At 42.1% G+C, this 13535-nt stretch overlaps 1 protein-coding gene across 1 annotated transcript; it reads right to left on the reverse strand.

Annotated features, from left to right (window-relative positions):
- Positions 1-6926: 6926 nt before the first annotated feature.
- Positions 6927-7920, reverse strand: LOC134203258 (uncharacterized; the record flags this gene model as incomplete). Its single annotated transcript, XM_062678131.1, has 3 exons — positions 6927-7436; positions 7496-7664; positions 7726-7920. Coding segments are annotated over 3 exons (825 nt in total), but the record flags the coding sequence as incomplete, so codon positions are not given.
- Positions 7921-13535: the final 5615 nt, after the last annotated feature.

Consider the following 13535-nt stretch of genomic DNA (forward strand, 5'->3'; position numbering starts at 1 on the left):
CTTATTGTATTGTTATTTATTGTCAACAGGTGAAATGGTCACCCCAATGACCGTTTACTTAAAACTAAATACATTAGTATTGTCAAGATTAACATAAAACACGTCTGAAATTGCACTTATTAGTTTCTCGCGACACATTAAAATTAAACACAGAATAACATCTATTGAATAGGCGAGACTAGAGGCCTGAATAAGAGAAACGCGGATAGAAAATATGACTCTGCCAACACTGCATCCAATCTTCTTCATCAAAGAACAACACATGAAAAGAAAGAAATGGTTTATGTAGATAAAATCTTACTATCCGCTATTTTATATGTCCACATCACATAACAATAGAATCCAATAAACAATGTAATTTCATTTCATAATCTATAAATGACTTGCATATATTATATTAAAATACGTTCAATTTTGTTTATCTAAAAATGACATAAAATCGAATTTGACCGTTTTCAGTATTTGAGCCAACATTTTGGCTGCTTGACAGGTCTCCTGCTCGATTGGCTGCTGTTTTTTGACGGTTCGATTGGCTGCACATACCTATCCGCGTTTCTCTTATTCAGGCCTCTAGGCGAGACATGCTTCGTATGGGCTCGTGTAGCCCGTAGTTAGTTCTGGATGCAGGGAGATTGAAGAACGAGTGCGTTCGGAGGTTACGGCGGCGTGTGTTGATGTCCAGCATGCTAAGAAGCGTTTGGCAGTCGATGTCTGCTTGTAAAAGGTCACCGATGAAGCAAACTTTAGCCACATTACGTCGTGCCTCAAGCGAATGGAGATTGATGAGCATGCAACGGTTACTATAGCTGGGAAGGTTGACTGGATCTCTCCATCTCAAATGTCGTAGAGCAAAGCGGACAAATTTGCGTTGGATAGTTTCGATGCGCTGAACTTCGTTTTGATAATACGGGGACCAGACGACCGAGGAATATTCCAATATTGGTCGAACAGTGGCGCAAAACAATGATTTTAGGCAGTACACATCCCGGAATTTCTTAGCAAAACGGAAAAGGAAACCTAGCTGTGAAGATGCCTTCGAAACAATATATGCAACGTGGTCCTTGAATGTCATTTTCGTATCGACCAAAACACCTACACTGAGATCAATTCACCATTATATTTTATGTGCATGAATCACATAGAAAAGGTTCAACTGGTTTCAACAAGATTTTATGTGCTGCAATTAAAATTCATTGATCAACAAAGATATTTAAGAACTACTCATATACAATATAATGGGAATTTATATATATACTATTGGACTTGCCAATGAATTTTATGTGCAGTGGTCAATAGTTAATAATTATCAAGACCCGCACATAAAACTTAATGTAGTGAACAATGAATGAATCTTTGTGTCAACAACATGGTGGACTGCTGGCGGTTCGATGATTCTTTTCTCTGGACAAAATGTAAGTATACATAAATTTAGTTTATTACTAAGTTCATCTTCTCATGGCTTTTTATGTTTCAGTTTTATTCGAGTTGTTGCCATGGATTTGTACAGTGCACTGAAAACAGCATTGTGGTAAGAAATACCATATTGATAGTTTAAATTAAATGCACAACACCAATTGATTTGTGCAGACTACATACCGCATTCATTTCAAATGAATTGTGTAGTATTTTTTACCATGGTTGCATAATAAACAAACAAATGTCAAAAATACCATAAAATATAGTTATTTTAAGCGAAATAAAATGTCAAAAAAACAACGATTTTTTGCATTTAGAATTACAATCGTGTAGTAAACTTAACTGCATTATATAGTATTTTTTCAAAAGGAATATTCTTTTTTGTCTTTGATGCTTTGGAATCGTGAAAAATCAGAATATAGGACCTATATTCCGCAAATTTAGCAATAATTAAGCCTTCATAGCAATTATTCGGAACGGCACCGCTAACGCTAGGGTTTGTAGGACAGTTAACCCATATATTTTCCTTGATATTTTCTGTCAAATCTTGCCGTTACCTTCTCCGTTCCGATATATTGCGTTCGAGTCTTTAAAATACATTATTGATTTGATTATGCATATATTTTACATTATATTTTTTCTGATAAAACTTTACAGAAAGTATTTTTTAAGCCTTATATAACTAACATCTTGAACATTATATACATGAATAGGAGGTCCATCAAACACATCAATGGTCATTATATCGTACACTGACTTAGCCATATTAACTTTAAATGCTGCAAAATGATAACAGTATTCTTCCACCTCCCATTGTTGGCATGCGATTCTTACCGTGTTATTTGCGATCAATATGTCTTTAATTTCATACAACTCTACTGATCTTAGATTAGAGAGGGACTTCGTGAGAAATTGTCCAACCTTATACTCAGTACCCTTATATGTCAAAGCGCAAACTGTCTTAAAGTTTAATGTCAGCAGTTCATTTGTTAAATTTAACTTTGAAAAGTATGGCAAATCAATAGATCGTAAACTTATTGGATTTTTATATGTTAAGGGATCTTTAAAATGATTCAGATGTTTTATGTCGTTCATGAATATCAACTTAGCCTTAGTGCATAACGTAAAACATATGTTTCGTCTAGAAGTAATATTCCTACAATACTTTTTGAAAATTTGGTGGAATGCTTCAAAGCGAAAACTCCAAGTGTAACGCGGAGGTCCAATTTTCCTAATGGTTTGAACATAATGCAATAAAATGTGATATTTAGGTTTAAGTGGCTCTGCAAAGAGCTGCCTATAATGAAAGTGATGATATTCAATTTGATCTTCTAGAGTTTTCAGCAATTCGTTATTAAATTTAGGTAACAACACAAGAGAAGTTAACTCAATAAGAGAAAGAATAAAATTCCAAACTTTGTCGTTTTCTGGTATCACATCGCCAAACAATAAAGGGAAGTAATGAACAAATAGCATCATTTCTCTGGCAGTCATTTTAAAACTGGCTGATTTTATATGGTCTCATGATATTACTTTGAATGTGTTTCTGTTTTCTGTTTCCTTAAAATCAAACTGTTGTATTCGATAATTGATAGTCTGCAAAGATATTTGTAAAGTTTGTATCATGTATGACAAAACCAGAGATAAATCATAGCTGCAAATACCGTGGGAATAGAAATCATGCATAATGTCAACGATAGCAAAATCAGCTACATGATAATGCTTCATTTTATTAAAGGCAGAAGCTTCCTTTATCCCTGATTCTTTGAAACTTTTCTGTACATCAATTTCATACTTTTGCCTTGTTCGATTACGATTAGGATCTAGACTTATCCAGCTTTCCACGCTAGCCATAATGGCGGCTGCTATAAATGAATCTGACAGTAACTGCTTCCGACGCTAATCTGTAATCGACGCTGATTGTATCTTAGCGACCATTTTCATATTGTTTATTTATTAGTTTCAGCAAATGCAAGCATCATAGAAAATGAATAACATTTTCGTAACTAAAATTTGATTGTTATCTTATTAATACCGATTTTCGTTTTAGGTTGAAGTAATTATCCGATACACAAGCAAGCCAAACAGTTCGCCTTTTGTGCCCCTATTGCTGTATAATTTAACTATGTGAAGAGCAAACTGAGATAATTATAAATGCATCGCAGGACTGTCTTAAATCCCAGGTTCAAATAATAATTCCCACACTTAGCTTTGGATCCACTGGTTCTCAGTTGTTTCTATTCAAACTAGAAAAGAATCATCGTTTGAAATCATGTTTCCGAGTTCATACAAACGCTCCAGTATATGAATCAAAGGTGATCCACATCGATTCACCATTAACCCACGCGGCCTGTTTGATTATTTTTCCTAGCTTTGCACAGCCAAGCGCACAGTTCCTAAGCTTCCATGTCTAGACGAATCATTTAGATATTGCAGCACTCAAAGGACCCCCAGAGGACCAAGAATATATAATTTTAGGAAGAATGTTAGGAAGAACGATTAAGCACACGTAACTCCGAAATCATCGTAAGATTTTTTTCATCCCATTAGCGTTTTGGGTTTGAATAAAGGTTACATTGGCAAACGATCATTAACTCAGGATTTTTTCATATATTTTGTTTTTTTTACAATTTACTGTCAGTAAATACAGGTCTAGGAGAAAAGTTTATGCTATTTCATTTAGGGCCGATTTCTTCACCTCCGCTTAGTGCTTAAACCAGGTTTAAGCGTTAAGAGGTTAAGAGTTAAGCGGAGGTGAAGAAATTGACCCTTAGGGCCAATGTCTTCACCACCACTTGGTGCTTAAACCAGGTTTAAACGTATGGGTATTGGGTAAGCATCGCTTAAGAGTTAAGCGGATGTGAAGAAAACGGCCCTTAGTTCTATCAATTAATTGAACTATATAGAACAGTAGAACGTTATCTGTACAATGGTTATTTTTGTGCTTATTGACCATTGCTATTACTTTTACTATATTGTCACATCGTACCACGCTAAGAAAAATGTTTTCGCCGCACCCACTGTGCGCCATGACATCTACCACAAATCACTTTTTCGTACACGGTTATCAATCAAGGAAGTAGCACTGCCCAATACTTGGTATGTTTGATGAAAACAAAGAATTGTTAGAGACAAGTTACTTACAAGTAGCTCATAGTACATATGCATAAGAACTACATATCATAAGTATACGCATCGCAATAAATAAACACTGCCGAGTTTTGTCACTCGGATATTAGTATTATAGAGGTTTCTTGATTTTATTTGCATTCAAATCTGCATTCAGCTGTACATCGGTGATCATTTAGATTGGTTTTTAGAGAAACAAGCTAGCATTCGTTATCCAGAACACACAGCATGGTGCACCTTCTCATCTAATTCCAATCGGAACATATTCAAACTACTCGAACTTGAATCTTACGGCATGCCGAAATTGATTTGAACTTAGCTGATTTAGCTCTTCTCTCGGCTCGTCTCATACATAAATTGTACATCAACAGAGTCACAAAAGGCGAAATTGTTAGCTTGTTAGAGTATGGGAGACGTACTTCAACCTGAAACGATAATGGGTATTAAATGTAATAATAAAACTAGTTACGAATATATTATCCATTTTCTTCGAATCTTGCCTTTGCTGAAAATAATAAATAAACAATGTGAAAATGGTTGCTAAGTTACAATCAGCGTCGATTACAGTTTGGCGTCGGAAGCAGTTACTGTCACATTTATTTATAGCAGCCGCCATTATGGCTAGCGTGGAAAGCTGGATAGCGGTTTGCGAATCGTATTTATTTTGCGTACAAAATCTGCAATACAGTAGTGAGCTAAAGGATGTTGCGAAGCCCATAAGTGTGTTGATTCCTAGATTATCACCCAGGATACCCATCAATACGAAATATACACGAACGTCATCGCCATCTATTATCAAATTTATTCCAACTTGCTCTAACTCAATCAAAATATCAATTAATTCTTCTAATGCCTTAAGGTTGGTATCGTGTTCAAAAGAAATTTCTTTTTCTATCTCAATCACATGTTAAATTCCGTTCACTGAATCTGAGAAGTAAAGAATCGATACAAAATTCTTACAACAGTATCCACATGAAAAGAACAAAAAACAAAATTGGCATTTGTAAGGTTCTCACGCAAAGTAATGGGAGCTGTCACTTTACTTTCGGAAAAATATTCTGCTCGATTATTCCGTAAGTAAAAGTGACAATTTGCTCCATGCAGATCAGTTGTCAAAATTCCTCTTGGTAATATTGAACAAAATTCCGTAACCTCTCTACTTTTTAAGTCGATACTGGCCTTTAGACGGACCAAGACGGGCCAAATCGGATGCTTTTATGAAACCTGCTACAAAGATGTTCTCCAAGCGTAATAAAAAATGTGATGGTATCGTGGGGAAATTGTAATAAAGACCTGTTACTTTATGAGTACCAGAGTGAGCTCCTATTGCATCGTTCAATTCAACTTCATCTGAGTACAAAAAATAGGGAACGACTATGCTACCTTCATACTCTTTTCGAACGTTTTTCCATAGTGTACCATTAACGAGATTTGCAATTTCTTCACTGTTATCTAACACTCTCATATGCTCGATTGTCTCCTTAAATACGTTTCCACTTTCAAAATAGCGTTTGAACTGTTGTTTGATGGGCATCAAGCATCCTTTAGAAATTATGCTTTCTTCATCGTCCCTAAAATTGATCACGTGTAATTCATCGTTAAGATTAATTCTCTGTAACGTAGCATTGAATTTTTGTTCAGTAGCTATGAATTGAAAAGGTTGATAGATATCATTAATCAACTCTTTGACACAAACTTTACTGTCATTTATAGAAGCAACTTTCAGCAATGCATCACATATAGGTTTAACAACTTCTTCAGTAATGGCTTTTTGTAAAATGATTACATCTTTCCTTGTGTAATTGGACTTATCATGTAGGCTTAAAGTAAAATTTAAAAACTTTTCTCTTAGAGTATTTCTTATATCTAGTATATCTTTATCACATATTTGATTTTTCTTTTGGTCTTCCATATTCTGTATTTCAGGGTCCTTGTTTGTATGCGGCATTTCACGGCACTCTTCCATATCGATATCGAGTTCCACCAGATCGTGGTTAGCGATACTCGATGTTGTTTGATTGGGATTTCGCTCAGCAGCGACCGGTTTGAATAAATCGAGATGTTTCATGTTGACGTGACGTTTAAAACGATGGAGGTTCTGGAACGATGCTGATGGTACACATGCTGTGCACATGTACTTGAAGACTGTCGGAGTACTGTGGTATAAGCCATTTTATAAAAAGCTCAAATGACAGGAGACCTAACACTAATATTTACATTTTATAAGGAACATTTGCGAAAATGGAATGAAATGATGACGATGATGACGAATTGATGATGGTTTGCATGCAAATTTACCAAAACAAAGACCGAGCCGTTCACTCAAAATTTCGATCAGCTGATCGAATCTGTCTCGTAAAATGGCTTATATTGTCAGGTGGTCGAAAATGTGTTGAACTGATTCGTAAGAGGCTTGACACAGATGACAATTCATGATGGCAAGTTGTTTCCCAAGTGCGCAAAGAGCTGGAGCAGTTGGCTATTCTTCGCCTTACGCGAGAAATCAAGCTTGTAGAAGTGTTTGGCGATGAAACACCAAAACAACTCGCAGCTCTCGGGAAATTCGTAGTTGAGGGTAAATTTAATTTTAACTATTAGATCGACGCACCGGAGGAATGTCGGCAGCTGGTACTGAAGTTTTGAAGTAACTACGTAGAATCCAGTGAACTCACCAACTTGACCAACAACATATATGCGAGGAGTGAAAGGAATTATATCCGAGAAAAGCTCGTTACGCAATGAGCTCACAGCTTCGAGAAACTCTTCGTAAGTTGCACATGCATAGCACATGTCAGGTTGTGCTTGAAGGATGCTTGGTAACTTTCGCAATGATGTCCGTACGGGCTTAACAAGACCATGGAAAATAGTACAGCAAATGAAGTCACGAGTATCTGAAATAATCAATTATTGAGTTACTTTCCCCAAAATTTATTCATGGTTAATAACAAACCTTTAGGGACAACTTCCTCCTCCAGTTGTATCAGCAGTTGACGAGAATAGTCATCCTTCAAGCCATTCAGTTGAACGTATTCCAGAAAGCGAGGAATAAAACCATCCCATTCCTCGAAAATAGAAGACCCGGTTGAGTTTCGGTAGATAGCCTCGAAGTCGGCGTCAATCTATGAATGAATTAAACGTACTTAGAAATAAAGTATACAAATTTAAAAAAATCGCGCTTACCAGTAGGTAACCGTTTTCATCAGCCAATCTTGGCCATTCAGCCACCAGCTGCCCCTTATCTGGATCTGTCTCTCCCACAATTTCTCTAACGCGCAGTAAAAACGATTCTCGCCAATGATCTACTACTTTTTCGGAGGGTTGTTGATTATTTCGGAGCCATGATTTAAACGAATTTTGTTTTTTGATTTCTGAAATCAAAGATTACATTATTAATAAAAAACCCAGATTAATCCACCTAGCGGTGATGGTGCCTTTCTCGCGCAAAAAAAAAGTAATAAATGTAGCCTTTACGCTTACACCTTGATGATGTACAAGAAAGGCAAAACAGTTACACCGCCTAATGTTATGATAGAAAATTTACCCTAGTAGACGACAGATAGCGCTGCCATAAGTTTCTCGAATTTCCTATGTTCGAATTTTGACTTTCGGACAATTTCATAGTACTATGAAACTGCACGAAGAGTATACCTACGCCTAAATGCGTGCAACACTAGCACCTTCATAGCACGATGAAACTCTTAATGGGAGCAAGCCACGGATAAACTTTAAAAATATTCATAGATGCAAGATGCACATTATTGTTCTATGTGACTATGTCTCATCACTATTTTAATATTATCTATTTTTTGCAATTCGCAATTATAACGAAATTCAATTGACAGCGTTTACACACACACACACACACACACACACACACACACACAAAAAAAAAAACCACCAATCGGCGTCTCTCTCGGGAGATGACCGGGCCCTGGTACCAGTTCACTGGTTCCCAGCCAGCCCAAGCGGAATCTGCCTAGGGGACGTGGCGGAGGTTTGACAGTGGGCTCTGTTGAATCTCTACAAAAAACCACATGTCTATAAGCAGCTCTGTACAAGCGACCCGTGCCGCTTCCAAAGCACTTCAGCCCCATCAACAGGAGTGCCAACCGGCACATTAGGATCGATACCAGTAAGGTCCTAATTACGATATACTGGTCACGGCTTACGATAACGGACAGAATCTGGATAGCGGATTGGAAACGACGATTTTGGGCTGACGGTCGTGCTGTTCTACTCCCTGAGTAAGGAAGGGTGACACCGGCTTGAAATGGCGAGTGGGCCAACAGTACGGCCGCCTCCGTCCCGGTAAAAAACTAGCAGTCCTCCGAATACGTTCAATACTCGTACACCAAGTTTTTGGTGAGTACTAGGCTCGGTTGAGATTTTCCCGATTGCGCGATCGGCTCTGAACACGGCCATATGAGTGCGTCCGTGTCAACCCTCGCATGGACCTCACTGCTTGCAAAGACAATCCATGGATCATTAGCGACTACGTACGATGGGTGGAGATAACGGTTTGGAGGGGGACCCTATAGAATGAGTAATTCAACAAATCACACAGAAGCAGGAGCGGCGAATCCGTTCGCCAGTAGTGGGTTGGTGAGATCACCGCCACCAGTAGCAGTGCTACAACAGCAGCAGGAGCAGCAGGAGCAACGGCCAGGGCAGAGCGAGTTAAATAAGCCTCCACAAAAGCCGAAAATAGTGACAGCAAAGAGATTGGTGGAGGACCTCCACAATTTCGTGGATGGGAGGAACAACGTCCATAAGGAGATTAAGGACATGGTTCTCAAGATCCGAAAGGCGCTGATATCGGCAGTGAATGAATTCGATACAGCAGTGCTGAGGGTCGATGCAGCGGAACGCGCATTAGCGCTGACTAAGGCTCCTGCTGCCTTAGCTCCGTCGGAACAGGAATATATCGGCACAACTGCTCCGTTATATCCTAAGAAGCAGAGGAAAGAGAAGCTGGCTGAGGTGGAGAGTACATCAGTCTCCATGACTCCCAAAAGGGCCAGAACATCGCCGGGAGACGGGAGACCAGGTGGTCTGAAGAAGCAAACGCGGGAGGACGCTGCCGCCGTCGTAGTGACAGACGCTACTTCACAGGGAGCAGGATGGAGTACGGTAGTTGGCCAGAAGGAGAAAAGAAACAGACAGCAGAAACGGAAAGAGGCAAGAAAAATGGAGCAGAACAAGAAAGAAAAGCCTCCGCCTCGTCAGAAGCCACCAAAGGGGGAAGCCGTACTCGTCAAGGCGAATGACGCAATGACGTATGCAGCGCTCCTCAGGAAGGTTAGAGAAGACCCGGAGCTGAGGGACTTGGGCGAGAATGTAGTTAGGACCAGGCGCACACAAACTGGAGAGATGCTCTTCGAGTTAAGGAAGGACCCTGCGGTTGATTGCTCGACTATGCAGGAGCGCATTGCAAAATCGCTGGGCGCAGAGGCGGAAGTTAAATCCCTGACCCCAGAGATGGTGATCATTTGCAGGGATCTAGACGAGATCACGTCGGTAGAAGAGCTCAAGGATGCTCTGAAGTCACAGTGCAACCTGGGCGAGGTTCAAATGGCAATCCGAATAAGGAAAACATTCGTAGGAACACAAACAGCGATAATTCGTCTGCCAGTAACCGCTGCTAACAAGGCTCTAGCGGTAGGCAAACTGACTGTTGGATGGTCTAAATGCCCATTGAAAGTTGCCCCGCCAGTGAATAAACAAGCGGAGAGATGCTTCAAATGTTTGGACTTCGGACACCGGGCAGGGGCTTGTAAAGGTCCGGACAGAACCAACATGTGTTGGAAATGCGGGAAACAGGTCATTTTGCGAAAGACTGCACGCAAAGACCCAAGTGCATGCTTTGCACTCCAGAGGATGGGAATGACCATCAGACGGGTGGCTACAAATGCCCTGCCTACAAGAGGGCGATCGCAGGTCAACAGTAGTGGAGATAATCCAAATTAATCTGAATCACTGCGAAACCGCACAGCAACTGTTGTGGCAGTCAACAACGGAAAATAGGTGCGATGTCGCGATAATTGCAGAGCCGTATCGAGTTCCTACTGATAACGGCAACTGGTTGACAGATAGTTCGGGAATGGCTGCGATACATGTTATGGGCAACTTCCCAATTCAAGAAGTGGTGGAGAGTTCATGTGAAGGCTTCGTGATTGCCAAAATCAACGGCATCTTTGTATGCAGCTGCTATGCACCTCCACGATGGACCGTGGAACGGTTCAGCCATATAATGGATCAGTTAACCGACAAGCTGATTGGACGAAGGCCAGTAGTCATAGCAGGTGACTTTAATGCCTGGGCTGTGGAGTGGGGCAGTAGGGTGACCAACACAAGAGGATATGTCCTGCAGGAAGCTCTAGCGAAGCTAGACGTACGATTGTGCAATGAAGGCTCCGTGAGCACATTTCGGAAAGACGGGAGGGAGTCTATAATTGACATCACGTTCTGTAGCCCTTCACTGACGACAAACATGGACTGGAAAGTAAGTGAAGACTACACCCATAGCGACCATCAGGCGATACGTTACCGTATCGGCCAACGAAACAATGGTGGAACGCGGGGAAGGATGACCAGCGAGAGGAAGTGGAAGACGAAAGCCTTCAATAAAGACCTCTTCGTCGAGGCACTTCGATCGGACAGTGGTACCGAGATCGTAAATGCAGTCGAGCTAACAAGGAGAATGGTAACGGCTTGTGATGCAGCAATGCCACGTAAATTGGAGCCAAGGAGCAATCGGCGTCCAGCTTACTGGTGGAACGAGGGACTCAGTACGCTTCGTGCTGCTTGTCTCAGAGCCAGGAGGCGGGCACAGAGAGCGAGGACGGAACTAGAGAAAGAGGAGCGCAATGCGGCGTTCCGGGTTGCTAGGACCGCTTTAAAAAAGGCCATCAAAGTTAGCAAGTCAGACTGCTACAAGGAGTTGTGTCGAGAAGCAGACGCCAACCCATGGGGGGATGCTTATAGAGTCGTGATGGCGAAGATGAAGGGTCCGTCGACACCGGCCGAAAAGTGTCCGATCAAGTTGAAGGAGATCGTAGAGGGTCTTTTCCCGCAACACGACCCGACCACGTGGCCACCAATACCGTACGGTGAAGAAGAAGAAACAAACGCTGGGTACCAACAAGTGTCCAATGAGGAGCTTGCAGAAGCGGCGAAACGCCTGCTGGCGAAGAAAGCTCCCGGTCCGGATGGAATACCGAACGTGGCGCTGAAAGCTGCGCTCGTGGCATGTCCGGATATGTTCAGAACAGTGCTGCAAAAGTGCCTGGACGAAGGCAACTTCCCAGAAATGTGGAAGATTCAGAAGCTGGTGTTGCTGCCGAAGCCAGGAAAGCCTCCGGGTATTCCGGCTTCGTACAGACCTATATGTCTGTTGGACACACTCGGGAAGCTCCTGGAGAGGATTATCCTGAATAGGCTTGCGAAATGTACGGAGGGCGAGCGCGGACTGTCGAAGATGCAGTTTGGGTTCCGCAAAGGAGTATCGACGGTGGATGCTATTCGGACAGTACTCGAGAGCGCTGAGAAAGCGTCCAAACAGAAGCGAAGAGGAGATCGATATTGTGCAGTGGTAACAATAGACGTTAAAATGCGTTCAATAGTGCCAGCTTCGAAGCCATCGCATCAGCGCTGCATAGAATGCGGGTCCCTGGTTACCTGTGCCATATCCTGAAGAGCTACTTTCAGTGCAGAGTGTTGGTGTACGACACTAACGAAGGGCGTAAGTCGATGCGGGTTACAGCGGGCGTTCCTCAAGGCTCCATTCTCGGTCCAACTCTTTGGAACGGGATGTACGATGGAGTCCTGTGTCTGCGGTTGCCTAGAAAAGTTAAAATCGTGGGTTTTGCGGACGACGTGTCACTAACGGTGATGGGCGAGACACTTGAAGAAGTAGAGGTGTTGGCGACGGAGGCGATAGCAATGATCGAGAGCTGGATGAACGGAGTGAAGCTGCAGATAGCTCACCATAAGACGGAGGTGCTACTAGTCAGCAACTGTAAGGCGATTCAGCGGATGGAGATCGTCGTTGGTGATCATACGATTGCATCGAAGCGATCACTGAAACATCTGGGAGTGATGATCGATGACCGGCTAAACTTCAATAGCCACGTCGATTACGTCTGCGAAAAGTCGGTGAAGGCTATGAGCGCAATAGCAAGGATCATGCCAAACGTTGGCGGTCCAAGAAGTAGCACCAGGCGTCTACTAGCTAGTGTCTCGTCATCGATACTGCGGTATGGAGTCCCTGCTTGGGGTAATGCGCTGGAAACCAAGCGGAACCGTAGAAGGCTACAAAGTGCGTTCCGGCTGATGGCTATACGAGTCGCGAGCGCCTACAGAACGATCTCGTCGGAGGCAGTATGCGTTATCGCCGGGATGGTCCCTATCTGCATCAGCCTAGCGGAAGATATTGAGTGCTATCATCGGAAAGACACGAGAAATGTGAGAAAGATGGAGAGAATCCGTTCAATGGAGAGGTGGCAGCATGAATGGGACAGTACAGACAATGGGAGGTGGACCCACCGACTCATTCCAAACCTGTCAACGTGGATGAACAGGAAGCATGGCGAAGTAAACTTCCACCTGACACAGTTCCTGTCAGGTCACGGCTGCTTCAGGAAGTATTTACATCGGTTTGGGCATGCTGCTTCGCCATTTTGCCCGCAGTGTGAGAACATCGAGGAGACGGTGGAGCACGTGATTTTTGAATGCCCCAGGTTTGAGGCAGTTCGAAGGGAAATACACGGTTTAAACCAAGAGAACGTGATAGAAAAAATGTGCCGAGAGGAAAGCACGTGGAATGCAGTCAACAGGGTAGCTACACGGATTTTATCCGAGTTGCAGAAGAAATGGCGTATCGACCAAAGAGCATCGGTATCGGGAGAACTTCCTTCGTCGGGGAACTCTCCGTCGGCGTAGGCTAGATCCGCCGCCGGGGACTAGACCGAGTAGTTCGCGATGAAATACAA

The sequence above is a fragment of the Armigeres subalbatus genome, unplaced genomic scaffold (assembly GCF_024139115.2).
Source record: "Armigeres subalbatus isolate Guangzhou_Male unplaced genomic scaffold, GZ_Asu_2 Contig1727, whole genome shotgun sequence".
NCBI classification, from domain to species: Eukaryota; Metazoa; Arthropoda; class Insecta; order Diptera; family Culicidae; genus Armigeres; species Armigeres subalbatus.